General features: G+C 38.4%; 1 protein-coding gene across 2 annotated transcripts in view; it reads right to left on the bottom strand.

Annotated features, from left to right (window-relative positions):
• The window catches only part of CHST9 (carbohydrate sulfotransferase 9), a 236,207-nt gene that overhangs the window by 117,308 nt on the left and 91,748 nt on the right, over positions 1–27,151 (bottom strand). For both annotated transcript variants that reach the window (XM_072732106.1, XM_072732105.1), the window contains one exon: positions 10,087–10,125. In XM_072732106.1, the coding sequence (XP_072588207.1) occupies positions 10,087–10,125 (39 nt within the window). The remainder of the gene's footprint in view (positions 1–10,086; positions 10,126–27,151) is intronic.

Genomic DNA, 27,151 nt, shown 5'->3' on the forward strand with positions numbered 1-27,151 from the left:
GAGGCCCCTATATTAATGGCAAATGAGTTACTGATAAACGTGTTTGATTGCAATTAAAAGAGATGCAACAAAGAATTGCACTAAACGCATGAGATAAATGTGAATGAAACCCTGTAATCTCTTCTCAGTCCAGTCCCCAAATCACTTCTAAATGTTGACTCCCATTTCCGTGAGCACATAGGCAAGCAGGATAGAAATGCTGTACGCAAATAATTTTCCTTGTACTTACATACATATTTTAAAAATCATAGCAGAATACTGAAAATCGACAGTGTAATGACAGAATTACCAAAAAAAAAAAAAAAAAGGAAGAGAGAGAGAGTGATTTTTGTTCTTTGTTTATAATGCTGCAGTGACACTGAAAAGGTAATATTCATTATCTCTTCAGGCAAATAGGCTTATTCCAGGGCAATCAAGATTCATCAATCATGGATCTAAAGGCAAAATTCAGAAAATACCACTGAATCCTCTATTTACCCTCAACAATCAAATCAAATATATGTATTTTTTATATCCTTGAGATTTCTCCACATCTCAAATATAACTTTGGTGCTTTGCCCTTGACACAGAGTAGCAAATAATAAATATTCTTTTAATAGTTCTCCAATAAATGAATGAATAAATGAATGACTTTACTTCCAAATTGAATTAGAATGCAGAAATTTACATGCAGAATTAATAGGGTTTTCAGTATAATTTATGGATAAGGAAAGGTTACAGCTCTGGGGTTGGCTGGAGAGAATTCTTTGTGCTTTTTCAGAGGCACAGTCATGAGTGTTCATCCCCTTCTCATGTGTTTCCATTTCTCTGGTTTTCTCTGTTCTATCTTTGTGATTCTCTCCCATCATTCTTAGGGACCTCTTTCCTCATGAAACCCACAGGGACATTTTCTGTGTCTGATGGTTTAACAAAGCCACTTGCTCCTTCGTTTGTTGAACCAATACTTCCTGAGAGTCTGCTTCTTCCAGGCCCTGGGGGAGGCACCAGGGGCAAAACAGAACCACAAGGGCACCTTCTGTCTTTGTTTTCACTACGTTTTTCGATTTCATTAAAACCTAGCTTAGAAATGAAGCAAACAGAACCTGCAAAGACATCAGTCTCCAAAAAAGGCATTCCAGAATGAGGCATGTTGCTGAGAAAGGCTCACTCTGCAGGGCTCCATAGCCATGTACTCCATTAATTTCTATTGTAATACACATGTCTGGCAAATGCATTGTTTCTAGCATTTTATTTACAATTTTTTATATTGCTCATATTTTGAAATGATAATACTTTAAATATACTTGGTTAAGTAGCATATGATTAAATTAATCTCATCTATTTCTTTTTAGTTTTTAAAAGGTGGCTACTCAAAAATTTATTTATTTATTTATTTATTTATTTTTAATTTTTATTTTTTTATTTTTTTTAAAATTTAAATTTACACATATACTTTGCATTATATTTCTAATGGTTTGCTGGTCTAGAAGAAGGTAAGAGGGAAGAGGAAAAAAAACCAAATAAGCAAACAAATTATTATGAAATTTAATGTGGTGTTTTGTTTGTCTCAATGTATCAGTGAAACCTAGAGCTGTATGTTCTCGGAGAAGGCATGGGTAGAATTGCATTTCAGGGATCTTTTTAAGGAAGAAAGGATCACATTTGGCTGAGAAATACAGTTGTTTCTGTGCAGTGAGAAATATATTAGAGATTTATAGTCATGCTAATAACTAGGGCATAGTGAAGATGTGTAAGCAAATACAGACAAGCAAGCAGAGATAGCATTCAAGAGACCTTCTGAGAGGTTTCTAATAAGGCAAAGATGTTTAAACAAAGGCATGGACCATTAGAGCCACCCTCTTCTGTAAATAGTTCAAATGGAAGCCAAGACACCCATGATATCATTGAACAAAATTTAAATATGCTATCATGAATTAATGTATTAATTCATGGCCATTCATTAGCCCCTCAGTATGAATTAGTTAGTTGGTCAGGTTATGCAGCTGCTTCTGAGAGTCCCCTGGTGCTTGATATTCCTCACACTGTGTAACCCCTCTGACCCCCTACTTTGCCAACTAAGGCTCCACCCCTTTCAGAATTCCTCCACTCAAGTCATAACCTCATTTATGGGGTGAGCAGACTTCAGGGCCTTCTTGTTTCCTTACAGTCTCATGGCTTCCCTCCTACCCTGCCAATCCTCTTATCTGGGAATTTGCAGTGAAATAATAGGACAGTTTATGTGATCGATTCCTGTATTGCTCAGCTCAAATGACTTACAGTCACTTTAGAAGGTTTTCAGTTACACAGCGTACAAGTATATCATTTACAGTTGATTAAAATGTTTGTGGTCATTTCTATGAAAAGAAAAAAAAAGTTGGGCATTTGTTCCTTGGTTAGAAATACAAGTTCATTGTTTTCTCTGTGGGAAAATCAGGCACGACTTAAGACTCCTTTCACAAGAAAGCCTGAGGATCAGCTATCTTCAATTTCTGTGGGCATTTTTAATCCTTTGTTAGTAGAAGTGCCACTTTTAGCAATCAAAATACGCACTTACCTAGAATGCTTCATTCCCAATTCGCATCAGATTAAAGTTTAATTACTATGACATTGACTAATATATACACATAGAATGCCCTTTGATGCAACTTCCACAGTACATTCAAACTAGCATGAGCCTAACTTTGTAGGGACCTGCTTTGGTCTGTGCTGCCTGAACGAGATCTATCAGATCTGAAAGTCCATTTGTATTTGTGTTACTTTCCATTTTAATTGGGAATTCCTTATAGCTTTTTTTCTTTTTTAAAACAGAATATTTAACTGAAGATGTAAGCTTGAAATAATTTTTGACTAACAAATTTACCAAACTTTTTCATTTCTTCACCCCAGTGAAAGCAACATATATATGTCCTGTGAGAATCAACTCAGGTAAGTTTCTTTTTCAGTTATACCAGGAGGTATGCTGCTTTAGGCTGAAATCTATTATGATGCCCCTAAATAGAATACTTCTCCCTTGCCACCTAGAGAAACCATGTTTCAAGTCTCAACTGTGTGCAAATAAACCCTGCCCCAGATGCCATAATAGCAACCCAAATTAAACACGTGGAGAGAAGTTCGGGGGTGTGTTTTCATATTTGCACTTTGACTGTGTGGTCAGACATGGTGATTTCTCCTCCATTAACTACTTACCATTTCAGATTTGTTTAGTTTGCATCAAGGCACTGTTTTAAATGCAGTCCTATACGATGGAATTTAAGGTATTTTCGAAATAATGTGGCACAGCTGTGTTGTTATTCATTCTCTATCATAAATTTGACTGGCTAGAAAATGAAGTTTGCTTAAAAATAACCTCTTCAGGACTTCTTTTAATGAACAGCCTGTATGTAAGTCTTCCATTTTGTGGGTGGAAAAATGCATCTAAGATACTTTATTTTGCTCAATAATAAATATTGTTGTGAAACCATAAACCCAGAGAAAATTGGTTATTTTTTTAAAAACAGAATTCATTAACATAGTTCAGAGAGCCAGTTCTTCAGGAAAGCTATTTTAAAAAAGCAAACACACCAGAGATGGATTGCCTGGGAGGCCGAGGCAGAAAATTGGTACCTTAGAACTGGAAGATGGATAAATATGAGCCTTAATTTATACCAACCTGGGCCATCTGGGGATAGAAGATGAGGAAAGAATATTTCACTTATCTTTTCAGTAAAAGCCCTGAGGCCTGTATTGGGCTGAATGTGGGCTACAGGTCTGGATTCAAGTCTCAACTCTTGCTCTCTGTTCGTTAACCTGTGACCTTGGCCAGATCACACATGCAGGGCAGCAGGAGCTGTTTTGACTTTGCTCTCACACGAACCCAGATCCAGCCATGCACTGTCAGTGTGTAACAACCTGCTCTCTGGGAACAAATGAATCAACCAACCCTGGCTTGTAATGTCTGTCAATGTCTGTGGTGTAAATACTCCCACCATGGCAAATTTAAGCTACGTACATGAGCTCACTGGATACTGAACTGGGAAGAAAAGTGGGCCACCATTCTTTCCAAATTATCTCCCAGATAGTACCAACTAGCTCCAGCAAATCACTGTCTCGATTCCATTTCTGGCTCCACCAGTTAATATGGGGGGCCAAAGGCAAGTTAATTGATTTCCTTACATTTCAGTTTTCTGATTTTTAAAATGTTGACCATAAACAAGCCTTACGAGCTCATTTGGAGGGTAAAATAGAAGGTACCAAGCCCAGAGCCAGAAATAGCAGGTCCTCAATAAACATCAATTTCCTAACTTGATGATTTCATGATTACGTCTCTGTCTCCCTGCCTTCCCCTTCACAGATAAACTCTCTGAGAGAACAGGTCTGCATTTGTGTTCATTTGTTTATAACTCCCTCATTCAACCCATTGTTATCTAGATTGCATTTATAGAAGAACTCCTGAAAAATCATTTCTCTCTGGTGACCAACAGATTTTTCCTCCAATTCCAATGGATATTTTTCAGTGCCATTTTATTGATTTTATTTGATTTCTCTGTGCCATCTGTCATGGTTGACCAATCCTTCCTTCTTCTGAAGCAAGATGTACTTACTATTCATCTAATTTCTTTGACTGGAAACCTAGGAGTCATCCTCTTTTACCTCCTGTATCCAATCGGACAGGCGAATTCTATTCTGTTTATATATCTTCTTTCTGTTTCCCTAGCTCCCTCTCTGATGCCACTGTCTTAGTAAAGACTCCTCAGACCTTCGTCTTTTCATTCTTAAATAATTAAAGTGGCATACCAACCTGATTTCCCTGCCCCAATGAATTTCCCTTCCAATCTATACTTCCTCTGGAAGGATTTCTATAAAATGCAAATAGATCAGGTAAATCCTTGCACTTCATTAGCTTTCAACAACTACTGAATAAAGTCCCAACTAGGCATAGTGGCCTCTGTTGATTTTGGCTCATGCCAACTTTTCTGGCCGCGTGTCCTGCCTCTTTTTTGCTTATAACTGTGCTCCGGTCTTATTAAACCACTGACTTCAATAGGCCAAGTTTTTTCTTGTCTTTGTCTCTCTGGACAGCCAGCCCTTCCCCTTTTCTACCTGGTAAACTCCAATTTCTTTAAAGATCAACTCAAGTCACCCCTCCCTCCCTTCCATGAAGCCTTCTTTGACATCCTCATGACACCCAGTAATTCTCTAAAAGGCACTCTTCACACTGTATTATAATCATCTGTCCTTGCTTTTCTTCCCCAGCTCAAAGTAAACGAATTGAGTACATAAATGCTATATCTTATTCAACATCACATCTACAATATCAAGCACAAAGCCTGGACCACAAAAATGTTTAGCAAACCGAATATATCAACCTACAAATGCTTAGTCAGATTCCTTCTCTGCCCACTTTGTGGCACCAAATAAGATAGGGTCAAGACCAGCTTTTTTTTTTTAATTGAGATATAATTAGCACACAACATTGTATTAGTTTCAGGTGTATAACATAATGATTTAATACTTATATACATTACAAAATGATCACCATAAATCTAGTTAACATCTGTCACCACCCATAGTTACAATTTTTTTTTTCTTATGATGAGAACTTTTAAGACCTACTCTGTAAGCAACTTTCAAATACTCAATACAAGATTGTTGAGTGAGCAGACATTTTGTAAGCTATAAACAAGTTAGGATGATACATATTTTCAGACTTGATTCTAACTGGAAAAATGATTCTCATTATTCTTAAATTATAGGCTTTTAAATAATGATAATTTACTCAGATGTATTTGTCCCAACTTGATTTGCTTGCTAACTTCAGAAGTTTAATGTGGGTCATTCATAATTATTTTTTTTAAAGATTTTGTTTATTTATGAGACACACACACACACACACACACAGAGGCAGAGATACAGGCAGAGGGAGAAGCAGGGTCCATGCAAGGAGCCCGACATGGGACTCGATCCTGGTCTCCAGGATCATGGCCTCGGCTGAAGGCAGCGCTAAACCGCTGAGCCACCTGGGCTGCCCAGCCATCCATAGTTAAAACAAGAACAAATTAGGTCTTCTCATGCTTATTTTTGAGGGTTTTTTTGTTGGTGTATAGGAACCAAGGCAAAAACCACTGCAAAAATAGTAATAGTATGGAGAAAAAATGCTATGTAAGAATCCACTTGAAAATTTGCATTTAATAAATGAGTACCAAAAGAAAGTGAACATGCTATTAATATACAGATGGAAGAATTTATGAAGTCTTTAACTATTTTTTTATACTAAATGACTGTATGTTAAATATGCATTAAAAGTTTTAAAACTGAGGTGTTTTGATGCTTTAGGACACTTCAAAGGAGGGAAAATCAGAGTCAAAAAGTAAGCAAGGGACTGAGATCGCAAAGCAGATATTCTATCAATTGCTGAATTTTTGTTAATAAATTTCACTTTTTGAGTTGAGAAGAAATAAGATTGTTCTTCTTTACCAGTAACGTTTTGTGAATAATGCAAATGAATAAAATCTCTCCAACTTTAGGGATGATCTAATGTCATAAATGAAAAGTATGCAACTTCATTTTACAATACTCATTATCATCTCTACCAGTACTCCATTCTATGGCCCACTGGGACTATTCTTTACTTAATACTTAACTAGAGTTGAAAGTGCTCTCCTTCTTGGAAAAATCTGAAGCAATATATATTTAACAGATGGTGTCTCTATAGTCTACCTTAGTAAGCCTTCTAATTAGTATATCTTTTTCTAAATAATAACTTATGAAGCACATATCTCTGTGAGAATTTTTCTTTGTATTTTTTAAAAGATTTTATTTATTCTGTATTTTTTTTAATATCAAGAGTTCCTTGATCCAAAAAGGGGTCTTTCTTCTGATACGTTAAAATTCTTCAAATTCAATGGAGTTTTTATATAAAATCTGTGGAATACAGCTGGTCATTTTTTCTTGTTTTTCTGGTAAAGAAATTGGGTCCTTGAAAAATTTAAGGGCAAACAGATAATTGATGATATTGGGGAAATGTTTTGCCTCTTTATAATCATATCATATATTTTTAATATTCTTTACCAACTCAAATAACCAAATTCAGCTTTGATATTGTTGGCCGTGTTGTATGAATTTGACACAGATTTCTGAGCTCAGTGTTGAGAGGCATATGCTTTGAATTATTTTTCCACAATGACTAAACTTACCAGGTTATTCATATTATCTTGTGACTTACTCCTAGCTTATCAAAAATAACATCATATTTGAAACTACAGCCAGGGTGAAACAACTTTCTCCTCAAAAGAAGCTCTATTGACTATAGGGATATATTATTCTATTGTCTTAGCCCCATTGGCTATATGCTCTCCTGAGCAACTCAATCCAAACCAACTTAGCTTAAGCTTTGGAACATGATTCACTTAGTTATATAATGAAATGTGAACCATTTAGGACTGTGTGTATGTGTGTGTGTGTGTGTGTGTGTGTGTATGTGTGCATGTTGATTGAGATACACATAGTAGAGTAATAATAGTAAGTAGAATCATAGACACAAAGTTGGAAAACATTTAGGAATGATCTCATCAATCTCTTCATGAATGTCTCATCACCATTCCTTACAGATGATGGCCTAACCTCTGTACATTTTACCAACATAATCTCATTCTTTCCAGTCCCAGAGAGGTTTCCTTATTAGGAAGTTATTTCTTATCCTGAATAAAAACTTACCTCCATAACTTTCATCTTAGTCCAAGATTCTATAAACAAAGAATTAACCAATCTTATCAATCAAAAAGTGAGGGTCCTAGAAGTTCCTGTTTCAATGGGTCATATTTTTGTCTACACTATTTTTTTCTATATTCGTTGGTTTCTATCATTAGTGCAACAAGATGTAGTAGATTGAAAGAGTCCAGAAACTAATACTCATCTCCCTAGCTGGGAGATGGGCCTGCTATAAACAAGAGGGTGTGGGAGCATTGTCTAATTCAGCAGGTAGGACATAGAATCTGAGCAGAATGGACAACAAATGATAAAGAAGTCCTAGCAGGACAGTAGAAGGGATTCCCATGACATTCTTGATATCTAAAGATGCATATATTCAGACTGGCATCATAAACTGAAGGTAGTGAAATTTATGACTACACCGGCAAAGACTAGATCCCAATTTTAAAAAGTCAAACTACCTTTACAAATACAGATTTTGTGAGGGCTGGATTTGTGTTCTTTGAAATAATGAGGGGTCTCGAAAACTTCTCCAATAATTTGAGCACTGTCCATTAGCTATCTTTGACTTCACTTTCTTATAGAAAGTTTCTTTCACTTTCTCATAAAAATCAGACACACTGACAAGCTGTGAATCAGTTGAGGTAGATTAACTCCATTAATAAAAGGAGTTTCCTCATAACCTTGGTGACTGGTGTTCCCTGCAAAGATCCTATTGTCTTAAAAAGATTTTGCAATTTTTGAAAAGTATTTTATTAAGTTAGAAATTCAACACAGTACCAAAGTAACTAGCACTTTGATTTGAAAAGAAAGGTTAGGATGATGAGATACTGGAAAGAATAAGGAGTCAAGGAACTAGAGTTCTTGTTTTGCCTTTGTCTTCAGCTCTCTGTGTCACCTTTGGTCACACAGAATATTGGAGTCCATGAGTACAGAGGAAACTTAAAGAGGCATCTGGTTTACCACTGTGGCCAATTTAGCTTTCTCTCAAACTATAAAGTTTCTTTAAGGCAATACCTATAGGATCATAACAACAGCCTTTTAGAAACAGTATAAATAATCTTCCCTCAAGGAGCAATTATGAAGGTAATCACATCTGTGAGGAAAACAGACATTTTCTTGCCTTCACACTTTTTTTGTATTAACGATCAGGCTTTTAAAGAATGCAAACAACATTTAAAAGGCAAGTCATACAGGTAGTACATTACTCAGTTGTCTGAGATGAATGATAAGGTTGGAAGGAAAAAAGGGACAGGGGAGTAGGTTGTTTATACATTTTTTGATTAATTCAGATTCTTATCTACTGACTACATTGTTTGTAAACACACATTACAAACAAACAAATTTTGTCTTGCTACCAGACCAAAAAAAAAATGCAGTGAGAAGAAGATAGTGGTTGGGAACAATGTGTCTTTATGTTGGTAGTTCTTTCATGTTACAGAATAATGGGTTGGTAGATATTTGGGAAGGGTGGGGTGCACAGCTGTATATGCCAAATTAGAATTCTCTAGGATTACTGGCAATTTTAAGGCACTGGATGTCGAAGATTGCCCTTATGCAAAGACTTACTCAGTAAATGAAATTTTATCCTACCTCAGGACTTTCAGCTAAAAGCCAAGTCATAAAAATATAGAAATTTAAAGACTTATTTTTGTATTAGTCAGCATATATTAGCCCCTACGATGCACAATGGCACTGTGTTAAAACATCATTTGCTCCTGGATATATACTAGAAGTTAGGAATGGAATAATTCTTAAAACCTCTCCAAAATGTAAAGCTTCTTTTTGGTTAAGTAGTCAAAACTGTCCTGAAAAACACCAACTCTACAAGTGGTTTTAAGAAAAATAATTAAGATTCTCAGATATTTGGGAAAATAAAATGGTTGTCAACTGTTACAATCTATTCTTTTTTACAACCTGAAAATTTTTTAAAAAGATTTTATTTATTTATTCATGAGAGACACAGAGAGACACAGAGAGAGAGCGTCAGAGACACAGGCAGAGGGAGAAGCAGACTCCATGCAGGGAGCTCAATGTGGAACTGGATCCCGGGACTCTAGGATCATGCCCTGGGCTGAAGGCTGCGCTAAACCACTGAACCACCCGGGCTGCCCTATAACTTGAAATTTTTAATGTTGGTAGTCTTAAAACTTACTTTTTAATGGGTAATGATGAAAAAAAAATCACATTCTACCTCATCTTTCAAATAGAATGATACAATGAGAAGGACATGACTGATGTGAAAGTGAAAAAGCTAAACGTATTAATTTATTTTAATTAATTTAATATCAATCAACTGTAGGACCATAAACTATTACTACTTTTCTAATGTGAGTTTTGAATATTAAACTGCACATAGATTCTTTTTTAAGATGAAAGTAAAGAAAGAAAATAATTGGAGCTAATTAGTCCAAATCTTACCTGGAGTTGCTTTTTGTTCTCTTTTCTTCTCCACTCTCCCTGAAATGAGAAGTGGCAGGTCAGTTGCAGAGTGGGTTCATTAGAACAAGATATAACTAAGAGGAAACCACAGTTTATGGCAATTTCCAAATGCAATCACTCCTTCAGCTGTGTCCAACATGCTTCTAGAGATGACTGGGCACAGTTTAAAGGGCTGAAAAATGCTCTCAAATCAATTTATGTGAGTCAAAAGTAAATGAGGATGCATTAAATATGCTACTGGGTTTTAAAAATCTTGTTAGTAAGAGTCATTTATTCAACAATAAACTTACAAGGTACAAATCCCCACAGAATGAACTGTGGTGATAAACACCTGAATAAAATAAGACCAAGGCCTTTTACAACCTACTTGGGAAGATAAAGGACAGACAGTACAATATGAAATGGGATGTGCCCCAAAAGGTACAAAATGTTTAAAGAAGATGAGAGGACGAAGTGATCATTTTAAGAAATTAAGGGATGTTCACGAAGTTATAGAGAAAATGATATTTGATCTGGACCTTGAAAGATACATGTGATCTAGGAAATTTGAAGCAGGGAAAGTGTGGATTCTCATCAAAAGAAATAGTATGGGCTACGTAGGACAAGGCTATTTGAGTAAGAGCCATGTTTAGAGCTTGCTTTAGTAACTATAGTTTTGCCTGGGGAGGGGGCTATCCCAGAGTTTAGGCAAGAGGTCACTGAGCACGGCAACAGGAGTAGGGAGGTAGGAAGGCAGAACTTAGAAGGCCCAGGGATTTACAAAATGTAAAGTTCGAGGAAAAAGGAAAAGTCAAGATGAATGGTTTTATAGGTGACTTTGGGCATGGTGATACAATTTGGGGGAAGTGGTAAAATGTGATGGGGGCATGGAGATGACGAATTCGGTTTTAGACTTAACTGAGTTTGAGGTGTTACAGGACAGGACCGTGGAGCTGGGGAGAAAGAACTGAATTGAAATTACAATGTGGTAAAAGTCCATCTTGAGAAGATGGCAGGGGCTGAAGCGGGGAATAGGAACACAAAGGCAGGCGGCACACAAGACTGGGCTGAGGAGAGTGACCAAGAAAACAAAAGTGCTACTTCTATTTTGTGATGTAGGACATTAGAAGGCAGAGAAGCAGAGATCCACAGAGCATGGAGTTGTGGGCCACAGATAATTTTAGGAAGTATGGTGGGGACCCACAGCATCTGACTCTTCTGGGTTCACTTGGTTTTTGCTAGATTGAGAGAGAGCAGGTTTAGCAGAGCAGGGGCGGGAAACACAAGAGACACTGTGATAGCCTGAAGAGTAGTGAGTGGTGAGGAAGATGAGGTTGAGGAAGTGGCTTCTTGCTCATGAAATCTGGCAGTTTGTAAATGAATGAGACAGGGCAATAGGCCGAGCAGGAGCAAACCCCACATTTCTGGTGGGGCCCATTTCTACCTGCCACTTCAGCGTGGTTACAGGTTTAGGTAAGACACTGTGCCAGGGTGCTGGTGTGTGGAAACACCACGGTGGAGGTGAGAGCTTTGGTTTCATGATGGCATCCTTCTGGCCACCATGTTCTAGTCAGCTTTCAACATTTCACAGATGCAGCTAATTACTGAGAGTTTATGCACCACATGCCAGCTGCATGTAAAATTTATCCAAGTTTTTCTACTAGATCTTCTGGTCTTTTAAAATCATAAAATATAAGGTGGAGAATGTATCAGTTTTTCTCATGCAGCCACCAAAAGTTTAGAATGCACTGGCATCTACTTAATTGATGCAACTGGCATCTTTTTTTTGTAATAATAAACTTATTTTTTATTGGTGTTCAATTTGCCAACATACAGAATAACACCCAGTGCTCCCGTCAAGTGCCCCCCTCAGTGCCCGCCACCCAGTCACCCCACCCCCCACCCTCCTCCCCTTCCACCACCCCTAGTTCGCTTCCCAGAGCTAGGAATCTTCCATGTTCTGTCTCCCTTTCTGATATTTCCTACCCATTTCTTCTCCCTTCCTCTCTATTCCCTTTCACTATTATTTATATTCCCCAAATGAATGAGACCATATAATGTTTGTCCTTCTCCGATTGATTTATTTCACTCAGCATAATACCCTCCAGTTCCATCCAAGTCGAAACACATGGTGGGTATTTGCCATTTCTAATGGATGAGTAATATTCCATTGTATACATAAACCACATCTTCTTTATCCATTCGTCTTTCAATGGACACCGAGGCTCCATCCACAGTTTGGCTATTGTGGACATTGCTGCTAGAAACATTGGGGTGCAGGTGTCCCGGTGTTTCATTGCATCTGTATCTTTGGGATAAATCTCCAGCAGTGCAATTGCTGGGTCATAGGGCAGGTCTATTTTTAACTCTTTGAGGAACCTCCACACAGTTTTTCAGGGTGGCTGCACCAGTTCACATTCCCACCAACAGTGCAAGAGGGCTCCCTTTTCTCCGCATCCTCTCCAACGTTTGTACATTTGTAGCAACTGGCATCTTGATTAATGGCACATTATACTCATTTGGGTGATTTCCAGAGGTCTTGTTTGATACGATTTACTTCAATGATTTAAACAGATAAATGACATGAATAGTCCATTTAAAGGCTTCATTCATTACCAAGTGTGATGGGGTACCTCCTCATTTAAGTTTTTTTTTTTTTTTTTTTTTTTAATCAGGCAAGCCACTGTTTACTATTTGCTTACAAATTTTGGTATACTAGAGGCCTCAAACATTTCTACAAATTTTAAAAAATGTCATTCAAATTCTAAATCGCAACATGTTTAAAGACAAAAATTTCTTTGTAATGTCTTTAATTTGTATAAGAATGAATCTTAAATCCTGAAAGTTGACAATGGAAGTATTGGAGATAAATAATATGGTATGGTAGTCAGTCTCCAAGATGCTCCCAATGCTCCTTGTCTTTCCTCCTCCTGGTAATTGTGTCCTTGTGCAGTCCCCTCCCACACTGATTAAGGCTGACTTGTATTAATCAATAGGCTTTTGCAGAAATAACGGACTGTGACTCCCAAGGTTGGACCTTAAGAACCATCATTCTTTCATCTTGCTCTCTTGGATCACTCTCGCCAAGGGAAGCCAGATAATGTATTATGGGGACACTCAAGTAGCCCTACAGAGAGGTCCATGTGACAAGGAGCCCAGGCCTCTTATCAGCTGTCAGCATCAACTCACCAGGCACATGACCAGTCTGACTGTCAGCCTTAGTCAAACGTTCAGATGACTGTGACTCTGGCTGACACCTTGACTGCATTGCATGGGAGGCCCTGCCCCAGAACTATCCAGTTGGCCACATTACAAAAACTGTGTGAGATGATAAATGCTTATTGTTGGTTTCTGCTGCTAAGTTGTGGGTAAACTGTCATACAGTAATAGATCATTTTATTATGAAAGTCTGGGTTAATTTATCACTTAATACACCAACAGTGATGTGAGTTGTGGCAAATCAATCCGTCTCCCTGACTTTTTCTCTGTAAAGTGGGGATCAGAGCCTGCTTATCTGGAATGCGGTGAGAAGTAAATAATTTCATATGCAGAGCTAGCAAGAAATGGAGGAAACTCACACAAAATTTTGGGGTTTGATGTTTCAGAAGGGGGGGCTGGAGAACGTTGCTATAGTGTTTTTTCACTGAGACCTAAAGCAGTGCTCTGCCCTAGGTTACATGCAAGGGCTTTGTAAACTGTTGAGTGCTATACAAATGTTATTTATTAGTTTTATTATGCTGTTAGTTCTGTTACAGGGATCAATTTAGATTTTTTGTCTTAGTTACATATACATAAGACAGCAAATTAGAAAAATAAAAAATAGTTAAAGAAGACAATAGGATATTGATTAAGGGACACAGAGGATGCACTGCTTAACTGGGGATGACTCACTAGGTTTCATGTTGAGTCCCCTCATCTGGCTCTGAATGAGGGTGATCTTGTCTCTTGTTCTCCTGGTGGCTACCTTCATAGGAAGAGAAGGTTCTGAGACCCATATCTCTAGCTCTAAAATACACCAAGATTTTCTGCATCCTGGAAATCTCCCTCTGCATTTTCTACCACACTACCATACATATCCTTCAGTTAAATCACTGTATTTCCCTGCAAAACTGCTCATCTTTAGAGTTGTCCGCTAGTCCCTCAGGCATCCAAACACGAGGCCTCAGAGTCATTGGCTTCTCCCTTGCACGCAATGTTCATGCTGAATATGACCCTCAGACACCCTATTCTCTTTTCACAGGGCCCTTGGGTCTATGCTCTTCTTTCTCACTGCCATTGAGCTAGTTCACAAATTTAATATGAAATTTCTCTCCGGGGTGATTTTCTATATGCTCCTCATTGATTTTGTTGATTTTAGGGATGGCTTTCCTGTCCTTGAGTTGGATCACTCCTGAAGATTGAAATCCACGTGCCCAAATGTGAAATTTATGACCCTGGAAGGCTTGGCCACAACCTATCTCCTCTACCACCCCTCAAGCACCATACACAACACTGACCAGTTATGCCAAGAATCCCATCTCCCATCCTCAACGCCATGTGCAAGCTGTTCCTGCTTCCTGGAATGTCCGGATGTGTGAGTCCTGCCTATCAAAAATCTGTTCATCCTTTAGAGCTGAGTCAGATGCCAGCCCTTCTGTGAAGCCTTTTGCTTTGTGCCACCCCCAACTCTCCACACCCTGCAGAATTAATCACCCTTCTGCTGTGATCGTTTACCCCTTTATTTATACCTCTGCCATAGTACTAACTCCAATGTTTGGCTCATAATTAGTCACACGTTTGTTTCCCCAACTAGATTGTGGCCTCCTTTAGGGCAAGAAGTGTGTGCACTCCATGCCTCTCTGTCTCCTCATGTCTCACAGAGCCTTGCACACAAATGATTGGGATTGAGCCAACACACACTGAGAGTTATGAAATGCCCCAACCCTCCTTAAAATGCTGGAGAACAACAGGTAAATTTTAGTACTGCTAGCACTGAGTGCAAGTACAACGAAGAACAGAGCTTTTACCTGGTATTTACATTACAGCTGACACCCTGGAAAACTATTATATTAGAAAAGCAGGTGATAAAATAACAGAGAGGCTTTCAGAATAATGAACATGCATTTTCCCCTAGTTGTGCTTTATTTTATCACAGATTCTAGTTTAAAAACAAAACATTAAAGTATGGTTTGCACCTTACTTCTCTTTTTTCCCCCTTACTTCTCTTTATACCTGGATGCAGCACTCCTCCTGTGAGAATAGAAATGGACAGTAAAAAGTGGAATTTGTAGGGAAAAACTTTTCTTCTGAGAAAATGTATTTAATTGAACATTAAAATTCCACCTGTCATGACTACTTATTTATACAAATTGAGCATTGATATTTTTAAAAGCTATTTTAGGCTTGAGGCTGTTGATATTGTTCCATGGAGGAACACTAAATATATATCAATTTCTGCACCACAATACAGAAGCAGTATCTTAATCACAATGATTGTTTCTCATCTTTTTAAAACTACAGGCACATAAATGGTAATTCAGTGATGTCTCTCGCCAATAATGAGGAGGGGTGTTTGTCTGACAGCTCAGTATCTTATGTCACTTCTAATGGAAAGGACATTTTGCACATATTTACAAATATATATATATGTATATGCACATATATGTATTATATGTGTGAATAGGTACATGTACATATACATGCATTACATTCATGTATATGTGATATGTATGTACTGCATTTTTACACTCAGATATAGTCTTGTCTCTGAAACACACTCTTCTACCTGCTTCCATCTTTGTATAATAAAGTCTGTCATGGAATCTTATCAAGCTTCCTTCACTGCACTACCAATTTCTCAGTAGCCAATTCTGAGTTTGCGTTCCCTCGCAGGCATTTTATCTGCCCTGCACTGAGAGGTATGATTAATCACATCCTGTTGCTAGGATACCTGAGAATGTTCATTTATGTCCGATGTTGCTTTGGCAAAATGCGCTATGAAGAAGGCATAGACTCATGACAAGGAAAATTACTGTGCACATGCTACTTATTTAAAAAAAGGTGGTGGGGTGGGGGTGAAGGAGAGAAATGTAACTACCAGATAATATAATGCTAACTCCCATGAATTTTTTAATGTCATTTTTGTTTCACCTGGATTTTAATGGAAAAACATGGGCAATATTTTGGGGTAATAAGAATCTGTAGCACTTCTATACTTTTGAGTTAATAGGAAAAGTAGAAGGTGGTAGGGTTTTAATTCTGTTTACTTTAAGGGGTCTAAGAGCGGAAGGGCCTTTGAGATTTACTCGCTTCAAATGCCTCAATCACCGACAGGTTAATGAGGTTACAGTGCTAATTGATTCCCAGAGCTGATCTAAAACCCAGGCCACCACTGCCATGCTTAGCTATTTTAATGTGAGACTTAAGAGAAAAGTAGTCCTTGGAATGTGCTTTTGGGTAATAAGAAATGTCTTTATCAATATCTTAAAAAATTACTGCTGATTTGGGTATTAATATACCAAAGATTCCTGCTTACTGACTGCAATGAGAAAGAATATGAATATATAAAGTCCACCTAAATGCAAAGTTTTCTTAGTCAATCTCTTTCATTGGAGAACAGCATGATCTAATGAGAGGAACAAGGACTTTGGAGTTAGATGGAATGACTTCCCATCTTCTGCATGGGTACCTATGAGCTGTGAGACTGGGATGAAGCACAGAGGTCTTCTCATTATAGGCTTCTTTTGGTTCTTCTCCTTCCCTTCCTTCTCTCTCTTTTCTTCTTGTGTGTGTGTACACAAGACACAGACATACATAAGATATCTCTCTTTCTCCATCTATCTGTGATACTCCAACTGAAAACAGAAACAATTTGAGTTTTACTTATTTTTAAAAATATTTTATATTTATTTGAGAGAGAGAGACAGAGGTAGCAAGAGAGAGCACAAGCAGGAGAGAGAGGGAGAAGGTTCCCTACTGAGCAGGGAGCCGGACAAGGGACTTGATCCCAGGACCCTGGGATCAGGACCTAAGCCAAAGGCAGACACTTAACCAACTGAGCCACTTGGGCGCTTAATCACAATGTTTCAGGAGCAGAATTCCAAAAAGACCTTCAGACCTTGTATTTTTTTTAGTAGTTTAGCATTTATTAAGTAACTTGAGTTGGACACTATAATGACACCTAAATATTATTTAATTAAATCTGCAATAACTCCAATGAATAGATGATAATTACTTCCATTTGTTGGTGGAGAATGTAGGCTCAGAAATTTTTTTGTAACAGTCACAAGTTTCTGGTCTTGTGAATGGCAGGGTTGGAATTCGAACACAGAAATTTTTACCTTTTCTGAGCTCTCTGGCTGTGGTAATTAGGGCAGTTCTGTAGAGCAGTGAAGAGCTCAGGTCTGTAGCTCTTGCCACTTAATCAATGTAGGATACTGGGCACATCATTTAACCTCTTTAAATCACACTGTATTCATTTGGAAACAAGGGTAAGAGGAGCTCCTATTTTCAGAGGGTAGGGTCACTGTGGGGGTTATATAAAATGATGTATTTAATAATTATCCCAAATATTTTGAGTGCATGATGCAATCACATGTATAATGCCCTCACCTCAGTGCTTAGGACACAGCAACATAGAGTACTGCTAGATAGTGCTCTTTCTAAACATTCCATGTCAGGTGGTCCCTAGTAACATATGACAATACTTAGTATACTCAAGGTCAATGGCTACATTTACACAAATATTATAAAGTTCAGGCTTTGAGAGTTTCTTGATATATTTACCATAACTTCTCTCTCTTGCCTTCCTTTAGAGTTTTTAAGAAAGAAGTGGCTTTCCATTTTAAAAAATTCCTTTCCTTTATCCTTCATGTCTTAACACTTTCCAAATACAACTTGGTTTGACAAAACACAATTTACGTGCAAACTTCTCTCCAATTATGAATTAAGTTGATATGATCTTAGAATCCTGGGTTTGCGTTTTGAATCCCTACCTGCATTTTGTAGTGAGCAGCAGCTATGGAACTGCCCACAGTGTGACATGTTTTAAGCAGAAAGGGAGAACTTTTCTACAAATCATAATATCTCATTGCCAGTTCTTACTCCTTGCAACAAATGATAGGACCTTGAATAAGTAACTGGACTTTTCTAAGATCCAATAGCCCTTTTAGTTAGTAGATAGATAGACACTATACTCCAAAAGAAATCACATACATAGGGCTGTGGGGGAATGTTAAGTCCTGTAGAGTGGGAACAGAGAAGCTTAACAGGGCCAATTCAAAGGCCAACTGGTCTAAAAGTGGTCTACATAAGACTACAGAAACTGCATAGATTCTGTTCCGTCAACAGTATGAAAAGGCTGCAGCGTTTATCATTTATGCCTGGATTTATGCTGATGTTGAAATGGCCCTGGTCTCAGCCGACAACAGTGATGAGCTTCTGTATGGTTGTGGGTCCTCACCCCCTCCTGCAGGTTTGGATAAACTCCACTTTCTCTCCTGTCTGCTTCTATCTGGTCAGTTGATATGCTGCTAGGATGCTTATGTGGAGAGAGTCATTACGAGCACACTGCACGCTGTGAGCTCCAGACAGTGTGTACTGAGCTACAGAGCCTGGCCCTTCAGAAACACATCGCTACAGCTAGAGCAAGGCCTCCAAGGTTGACCATCTGCCTTGGCAGAGCGGACGCTCCATCTGCACTCCCAGCCCTGGGGTCTGCCATCCGTCCTAGCGAGTAGAAAGCCTAAGAGGAACCGCATGCTCAAAGATTTTTTCCTGGGCTGACCCCTCTGCAAAAAGACAGCAAAACCAGTATGAGAAAGGGCAATTTTATGTTGTCTTGGAAAGTCTCAAGCACAGAATTTCTTCCCACTTAGATCCACCTGACAAGCACATAATTAATGTGACAAGCATCCGTTCCTTTCGGATTCCCTACATTGGCCTGGGTGAATTAAATCTTAGAGCAAAACGTTTGATATTCAGAACCTCATTCTGAGGCAGTCATTTTTGGCAGAGAAGTTTTTTGGAAGACCTTTAGATGTTGAAGTCAGATTGCGGGGTGGGGTAGGGGGTGGGGGGCAGTGGTGGGAATACCCAGTGATTGCCAGGTCTTAAAATCTCTCTGCAAAATGGGAATGGTGGCTTTACTGATGTATGCCTTACCGACCAATGAAAGCAGGGATGTATATATTTGTATTTTCCATTGTGCAAGAGAATGTTTCTAGTAAGTTAGGTGTGAATAGTTATTTTTAAAAAAATTTTTTATGAATAGTTATTTTTAAATGACATAATCTCCTAGATGTCCTTGGAATGTTCGCTATGCAAAAGAAACAGGAGTGAATTATTTTGTAAAATAAAGAATTGTTTCATAATATGTTTATTCAATTCTGTGTTAGAATAAAAATGACCATATGTTAAGAGGTGGAGTTGAATTCCCTTCCTGCTGAATCTGTCCAGGCCTTAGCAACTTGCATAACAAATTGAATGTGCTAGAAATGCCAGTTTTTAGGCATTGAAACTATATGGACCTTGAGAATCAGATAGCTTCCATTCCCTGGATCTTTGCTCACTCTGGGAGAAGCTGGCCACAATGTTAGGAGTCAGACCACCCTGAGACCACCATGCTGTGAGGAAGCTCAAGCTAGCGACACATGGAGGCCACATGGAAAGAGAGCTGCCTGAACTGTATAAGACCAGCAACTAGCTGTTCTTGCCATCCCAATCCAGGTGCCAGATGTGTGTGAATGAAGAAACCATCTGGAAGTGGACCCTTCAGCTCCAGCCACCTCAGCAGATGCCATGTGGATTAGGGACCAAATGCTTGGCTAAACTCTTTGCAGATTCCAAACCCATAAAACTGCAGGCAAAATAAATATCTGTTTTATATCATTAAATTTTGGTGTACATCCATATGCAGCAATAGAGAGTAAAAAACAACTCCCTTTTCTGTTTTTGTTGTGAGAATATTTATTGATACATCTAGCAATATATACATATATATATTACTACTTTTTTCCCCAAGAAGGCACAGTTCTCCTAGATTCTTTCTTTCCTAAAATGGTTTGATTAAATATACCTATAAATAGGTTCTATTACCCAGCATTTTAGTATGTAAACTTATTCCATTTCATGAAAAAGAATAAAATGTATTATTATCAGGAGTGTGGTCAAAGCACAATCTCTGTAGATGAATACATATTTTGGATTTCTAAGAGTATTACAATATCAGCCTATGCCCACGTTACCAGTCAAAAGGAAAGCAGAGACTTGCCAGTTAACTAGCATCTTAGAACTTGTAAATCATCAGCGTGGGTATCCATTTGAAAGAACAATATGTAAATTTTCACCCAGGCTTCAAAAACTTCATTGCTTATGGTTAGGATGATATAGAAGCCCTCTGAACTGAAACACTGAAAAGATTCAGTAGCAATTTCTGCTGAATAATTAAAAATTACCTTATTTTCCCTGGGTAGATTTACTTTTAAAGGATAAATTAGTAGAATCTATATTGAATTAAGAGTGTTAATATTATTTAGGGTTAATTTTCTGTATGAAGGCAACAAGGGGAAACATTTCATTACAGAAGGTAATGATATGAGTCCAATCAGAATCTATGCTTGTGAAGTCAGAGTTTGTTCACTTTAAATGGCAATTTATTTGGCTAACAGACACACAATCCTGCCCAGCTTTTCATCTGGAGGAAATAACCACATTTCATTGCTCTCTCTCCCATGCTCTTAATCATCACCTCATTAGCTCATGGAGATAGCTGGTGGAGGCCAGAGGTGAGCTGGAATTTATTCTTTGAGATGTCAGCATGGTTTTCATTTCCACTAGCCCCAAGTTTTTCCTTTTTAAAAAATCTTTAAAAAATACTCATCATACTCATTTTTTCCTTCACATTGACCAGCATCAAAGATTTGGCCCTTAGACATTTGGGGAAGCTCTTATTTCATGGGCTAAAGGAAGAAAATAAGGAAAGTGTGCTTAGATCAGTGGCTATTGATTTACTGCTTTCAGGTATTGCAATGCTCTGAGTAATATTGTAAAACTACCCTCTGAAAACCAGTTGACTACCTGAGTTTACTAGAAAAGCTGTTCATTACCTAGTACATTTTAGGTATAGGAGAAGAGGCTCAGTGCCATTCAGATCTTTAGGAGAAAGCAGAAAGCCAATGTTGAAGGCCTATTACTCAACAGGTAGAAAAGGAAGCATTTTACATCTACAGTGTGACTGTGAAGAGTCGACAGGAACTTCACAGTCAAGGGCAGGGCTGTAGAGGAGTCTGTAGACTGGCTCAATGAATGATGCCTCCAGTGGGGGCTGGAAGTGTGCCTTTATCTAATAACGGAGACAGAGCGGGAGACACTCAGGAGGGAAGGGAAATAAGTATCTGAAGGCCTAAGGCAATAAGCTATTTGCTGGCAAAATCTTTTACTGGTGTTCAGAACAGTGTGAGATGATGATTTCAGAAAAAGCAAACCAGGCACTGACGCACTACAGGGAGGAGCTCCTTTGGATTCGGCCCACCCAGAAAGGCAGGAAGCAGAGCACCACAGGGGTGGGTGAGGTAAGCACAGGAAGGGAGTGGGAACACTGAGAAGACTCTCCCAACAGTATCCAGCTACTGGAAGCTTAGAATTGCAGAAACCTTGGGGCAGTCCGGGTGGCCCAGCGGTTTAGCACCACCTTTGGCCCAGGGCCTGATTCTGAAGACCTGGGATTGAGTCCCGTGTCGGGCTCCTTGCATGGGGCCTGCTTCTTCCTCTGCCTGTGTCTCTGCCTCTCTCTCTCTCTCTTATGAATAAATAAATTAAATCTTTATAAAAAAAAAAAAAGAATTGCAGAAACCTGTATGTGGCATTCAGGGGGAGTGGGAGCAACTTTCTAGCTTCATTGGCCATGGCAGACATAGCTGAGTGCATACCTCTAGTCATTTCTCCTCTTATTCCAAGCTGGTACCCAATGCTCCTCTCACAAGACACCAATGAAATATGACTGGTGTACGCTAATCATTGTGGTCCCATTCCCTTGCTTTTGGTGGTTGTTGGACATTTCTGGACAATGACATGAATTCTGTTGGAGAATTTCACCAAAAGATCTTTCTTGCCAATAAAAAGAGACAGATGAGAGAAAACATTTCCTCTTCTTTCAGTGGATGTTGTCACATCCAGATATGATGCCTAGAACATGAGGATAAAGCCAATATACTGTTAAGATGACTGAAGGGACACTTCAGGAGAACGTCCCTGAGGTTCTGAGCTACCACGGACCCACTTTAATTCAGGATTTCTTGTTAGGGGTTATTTAACCCTCTCCTCTTTGAAAGCTAGAATTTCTAGTTACTTGCAGCTGAAAGCATCCTATATTCCATATAGGCCAACCACAAAATAGTGTTATTCTATGCTAAATAAGCTGAGAATGCTAAGTAATTATTTAGTTATCATGCTAAAAAAAACCAAAAAGTTAAACTGAAGGAAAAAGCACTGCCTTTAACATAGTCCCAGGAATTGTGGGGTTGAGACTACTCCTCAGCCAGGGGCTGCATTCAGAAGGTGCACTCTTGCTGTCTTCCAGACACATCACCTCTACCTACGGTGAGGAGGACCAAGGTGCTCCCCCTTGGAGTCCCTGTCTTACCTAGAGCATGCACTGAGTATTCTGGATATCAGAATTCTCTGGCCAATCATCCCTGAGGCCATACAGGGTCTGGATGGGCCTTCTTCCCAGATCAGATCTCTAGAAGTGGGTGTACTAGATCAGACTGCACCATCGGTGTGAGGCATTATAGGGTGTTCAAAGGATGCCTGGGGCTTGGATGTGTGTGCAGATTGGTGCCGGTGCATGCGCACGAAGCTCCTCACAATGCAGGCGGGGATGCAATGGAGGTAGTGGGAAAGGGTGGCCTATACTGGTTCTCTTGGCCCAGGCCCAGCAATTATAGGGGCAGGTCTGTCGCAACACATACACCAAGGGTAATTGCTACAAGGATGCCCCGGAATGATGGGCAACATACATTGTTTCACCAGATTCTCACATTAGTCCAAGGAAAGAAGGGGGAGGTATTTTATCCACAGTTTATAAATGAGGAAACAACAGAAGCTCAGAGAGGTGACCTCACCCAAGATTACCCAGTAAGTGTTAGATCCTGGATTTGACTGCAGGACTTTCAAATATCTCATTGTTTACCACATGTACTCCCTTAGATTCTCTGTGATGGTGGTTTATTTTCTGTATGAAATTGAGAGACACAGATTGATTTAAGTTCTCCGTTTTATTTGTGCAGTCTCCAGTGTCCTACCTCAAAAACACTTAGCAATACTCACCCTCAAGAGGTTAAATATAAATAAATACAATTCAATCAAATTTCTTTATAAGTGAATCATTGTTACACTTATTTGTATATTAAAAAATTGAAAAACACATCATAAAATACCATACTGGCATAAAGTAAATAAAATGGGTCAGGTTTAGCCTTTCCTCTTCTCATGGTATTATAGGATATAGATGATCCACTGTCATTTGTATAAAATGTTCTCTGAAGTCTTTTAGAAATGGGTCAACTCTATTCTTTTCACTTTGTTGTGCAAAATACAAGGTTTTATTCTTTTACATAAAATTATGTGAACTGGCTGTTTAGATAGCCCCAATCTGTCACTTTGATTTTAAATTCCTCAATTCACTATTTGCTACAGATTTTTTAAAAAATCATAAGGTGATTTGCATAATATATATGTATATATTAATTTCAGTTTTGTACTCCAGTTGAACCAACTGTATTTAAATCTGAGTGAGGGCAGTGGAGGGGAGGCCAGGAGGGTTATAGACCTTCACAGCATTGCTTTCCATCTTTTCTGTGATACCTCTTTAAAGAGGAGATGTCAATCCCAAATGTGTATGGCCCATTTATATACCCAGGGACACCTAAGAGATTTCTCCCATAACCCTGAATGTCTAAGGGATACTCTTTGGTATATACTCTTTGCTATATACACATTTTGAACTATTGTGACATTGCCAAATATTTTGGAAAAAAAAATCAATACTGAGCGTTAATAGGCAGGTTGATCTCAGTTCTCTAGAAGCTGGTAGGAAATCCTAGAGAAGTGATATAGATATATGCAGAAGACAGTCATTTTGAAGGGTGTAGTATAATGTTACAAAATCCAGATCACACACTTGGAGCAGCTAAGCCTTTAGGGTGAAAAAAAATGTAGGTTATTAGCTTTGTCATTATTTTTACCGAGTCAGCAAGATGGAGCTTCCAGTTTCTATTTCTGGCTTCCAACAGTATCTACCCATCCAGACGCCACCATGATCAACACAGGCATAGAGCACTCTGTTGTCTACTATTCAGAGCAGTGACTTTTTTTTGTAATGGAAAGGTACTTTTTGGGCTTTAAACAAAACAGCAAGGTTAGCTTCAACTCAAGATAGTTCAAAATTTAGATTTTGTTCCTTGGCGTCCAAATGATGCCCCGGTGGGGTAAAATGTGGTAGGTGCATATTTTTATTTTTTGCCATTTCAGAAATATCTGACAGAATTGCATGTGACACTGGAAACATTTGGAAGAAGTGTGGAATGTAGAGGACTCTTCTGTTAAGCTGATCATGCCTCTGGTGATGATGGGCACCTCGTTCTCTGGCTAGCCCCCAGAGACTTTCACTTAATCCTATATTCAATAGAACACTGCTCACGGGGTGAGGTTGGCACTCGTTGGTGCATGCTTCACCCTACAATGCACACACAATTTGAAATAGACTGCCAGTAGCTCAGGGCAGGAGGGGAAGAGGCCGGACCTGCTGGGCTATTTGTCATCTCAAACATTTCAAGCATTGCCTACCACCTCCCTAGCAAGGACATGGGAATATCCTTGGCAAGTATCCCGTGGCAAGATCTTTAGTCTTAGAACATACAAATAAGGACTCTAAACTATACACTTGGAGGGAGAGAAATAAGTCTCACCAGTTGGAACTTTTCTTCCTGTGTTTAAGTGACAGAAAACTCTTCAATAAACATCTTAATATTTCATCTTGAAGCTGCATAATTCATATAATGGAATCAAAATACATACATATTAAGGAAGTTTGCCTGTTATGAACACTTCATAGCCAGCTATGTTCCGTCGGACTCAGGTCTGTTTTCAAAGAAATGCAAGGGTGTTTGTTTGGGTGTATTTTTTTTTTTTTATTCTAAAAACCCAAGAATTTTTGGCTTTACATTTGTCATTTTGCTATCTCTCAAAACCACTATGTGAAAATAAATGTGTATTTAAAGTACGAATGTAATGAGAAAGAAAATTTGCTATTAAACACAAAACAAAAAGTAGCAACCTTTTTGCCTTCTAGGAAAGGGGCAGAATGCCATTTCCAGGGAAAGTGGTTCTTTCCCCGGGGGTTACGAAAGTAAGACCCCTGGGATAGTCTGAGGCTGCGGAAAAAGGAAAGGTGGATTTTTTGGTATAATGAGATAAAAGGAAATGTGGAGATTTTTTTAGAGGTTAAATGGCCCTGAAAAAAAAGTAAAGGGAAAAACGGTCTAAAAAAGGGAGGGAGGGGCCCATGAATGCATGAATATATGATCAGCTGGAACCCAAGGAAAGATACAACTGGTAAGAAATCCCATTCAAGGAAATGGCCAACAAATGTTTGGAATGACAATAACTAATTTAATATTAAGTTGTTTCCAACTCTGTGCTGAGCTGAGCCGCATTCTATGAACCAACCCCATACGAAAAAAATTGGTTAGGCACAATAATGTTGAGAGGGGCATATGAACCATAGTTGAACTAATAGAGGCTGAAGAGTGTTTTCATCTGGGAGATAAAACACAAGGTAGGATCAAGATTTTGGCATAAATAGGGACACCTGGGCAGCTCAGTGGTTAAGCGTCTGCCTTTGGCTCAGGTTGTGATCCTGGGGTCCAGGGATCGAGTCCCACATCGGGCTCCCCACAGGGAGTCTGCTTCTCCCACTGCCTACATCTCTGCCTCTCTCTGTGTGTCTCTCAGGAACAAAAAAATAAAATCTTTAAAAAAAAAGAATTTGGCATAAATAGAAGATGAAATATAAGATGACCAAAAGAAATTATAAGCCCCCTGGGGAAGGGGGTAGAGAATACTGGACTTTACACTGGATGAGGGAACTGTCTGTTTATTTGCCTATTAAAATAATGGGTGACTCAAGAAGATTTGGATCTGGGCAACAAAATCAAAAGACAGAAGTACTCTATAAGACTGCCGTTAGTCATTTGCATGTTTTGAGTATTGTTAGGACTTAACATGGCCAAGGAGAGGGAGGGCCTGCATTCAGATTCTTATTCTTCCCCTTTGTAATTATACGATCCGGGCCAACTGCTTTCTTTTCTGTATTTCCAGCTCCTCATGTTCAAGATGGAAGCAACAGGAAACTATTAGGGTTATTATAAAAATTTTTTTTAAATGTTGACTGTTATATTCTCAATAAATGCTGAATCTTAATTCACAACTTTCAAGCCACAGTAAAATAAAAATCAATCTGATGCTTTAAACCTGTCAGGATCACATTCTCTCCAAAATGCCTAAATTATTCACATATCTCCTATATTCATTAGGTAGTGAAGTGCCTTACCTAGTTGGGATATCATATATTTTCATGTAAATCTAGTTGTCTTTTTTCATCAATTATATCTCATTATCTATCCCAAAGTATTTGGATTTCTTACGTATATTTATTTGCTTATTAAAAAAGATAATTAAAGTCATTTCTAAAAAGATTAACTAAATAGGCCTCATTAAACTTTGTAAATATCATGACTTCCAGGAAATCACCATGTTAGGTAAATATCTTCTAGTCCTACTAATAATTATTTCTAATAGAGCCTTTCCTTTCTATAGTGGTTTCCGTTTCATGTATATGATCTCAATTGCTCTTAATGCCTCTGAATTTTTTTTATTAAGACAGAATTTTTTACATTTAAAACATTAAACTCAAGTAGTAAAACCCAATTTTTTAATTGCCTTCTTGAAAGTAAAGTGGTATCATTTATCATTGCACTACCCAATCAATATTTTCATAGTTAAGCCTAAGTTTCAAATTCATACACTC

Source organism: Vulpes vulpes, chromosome 13 (assembly GCF_048418805.1).
Source record: "Vulpes vulpes isolate BD-2025 chromosome 13, VulVul3, whole genome shotgun sequence".
In the NCBI taxonomy this organism is placed as follows: domain Eukaryota; kingdom Metazoa; phylum Chordata; class Mammalia; order Carnivora; family Canidae; genus Vulpes; species Vulpes vulpes.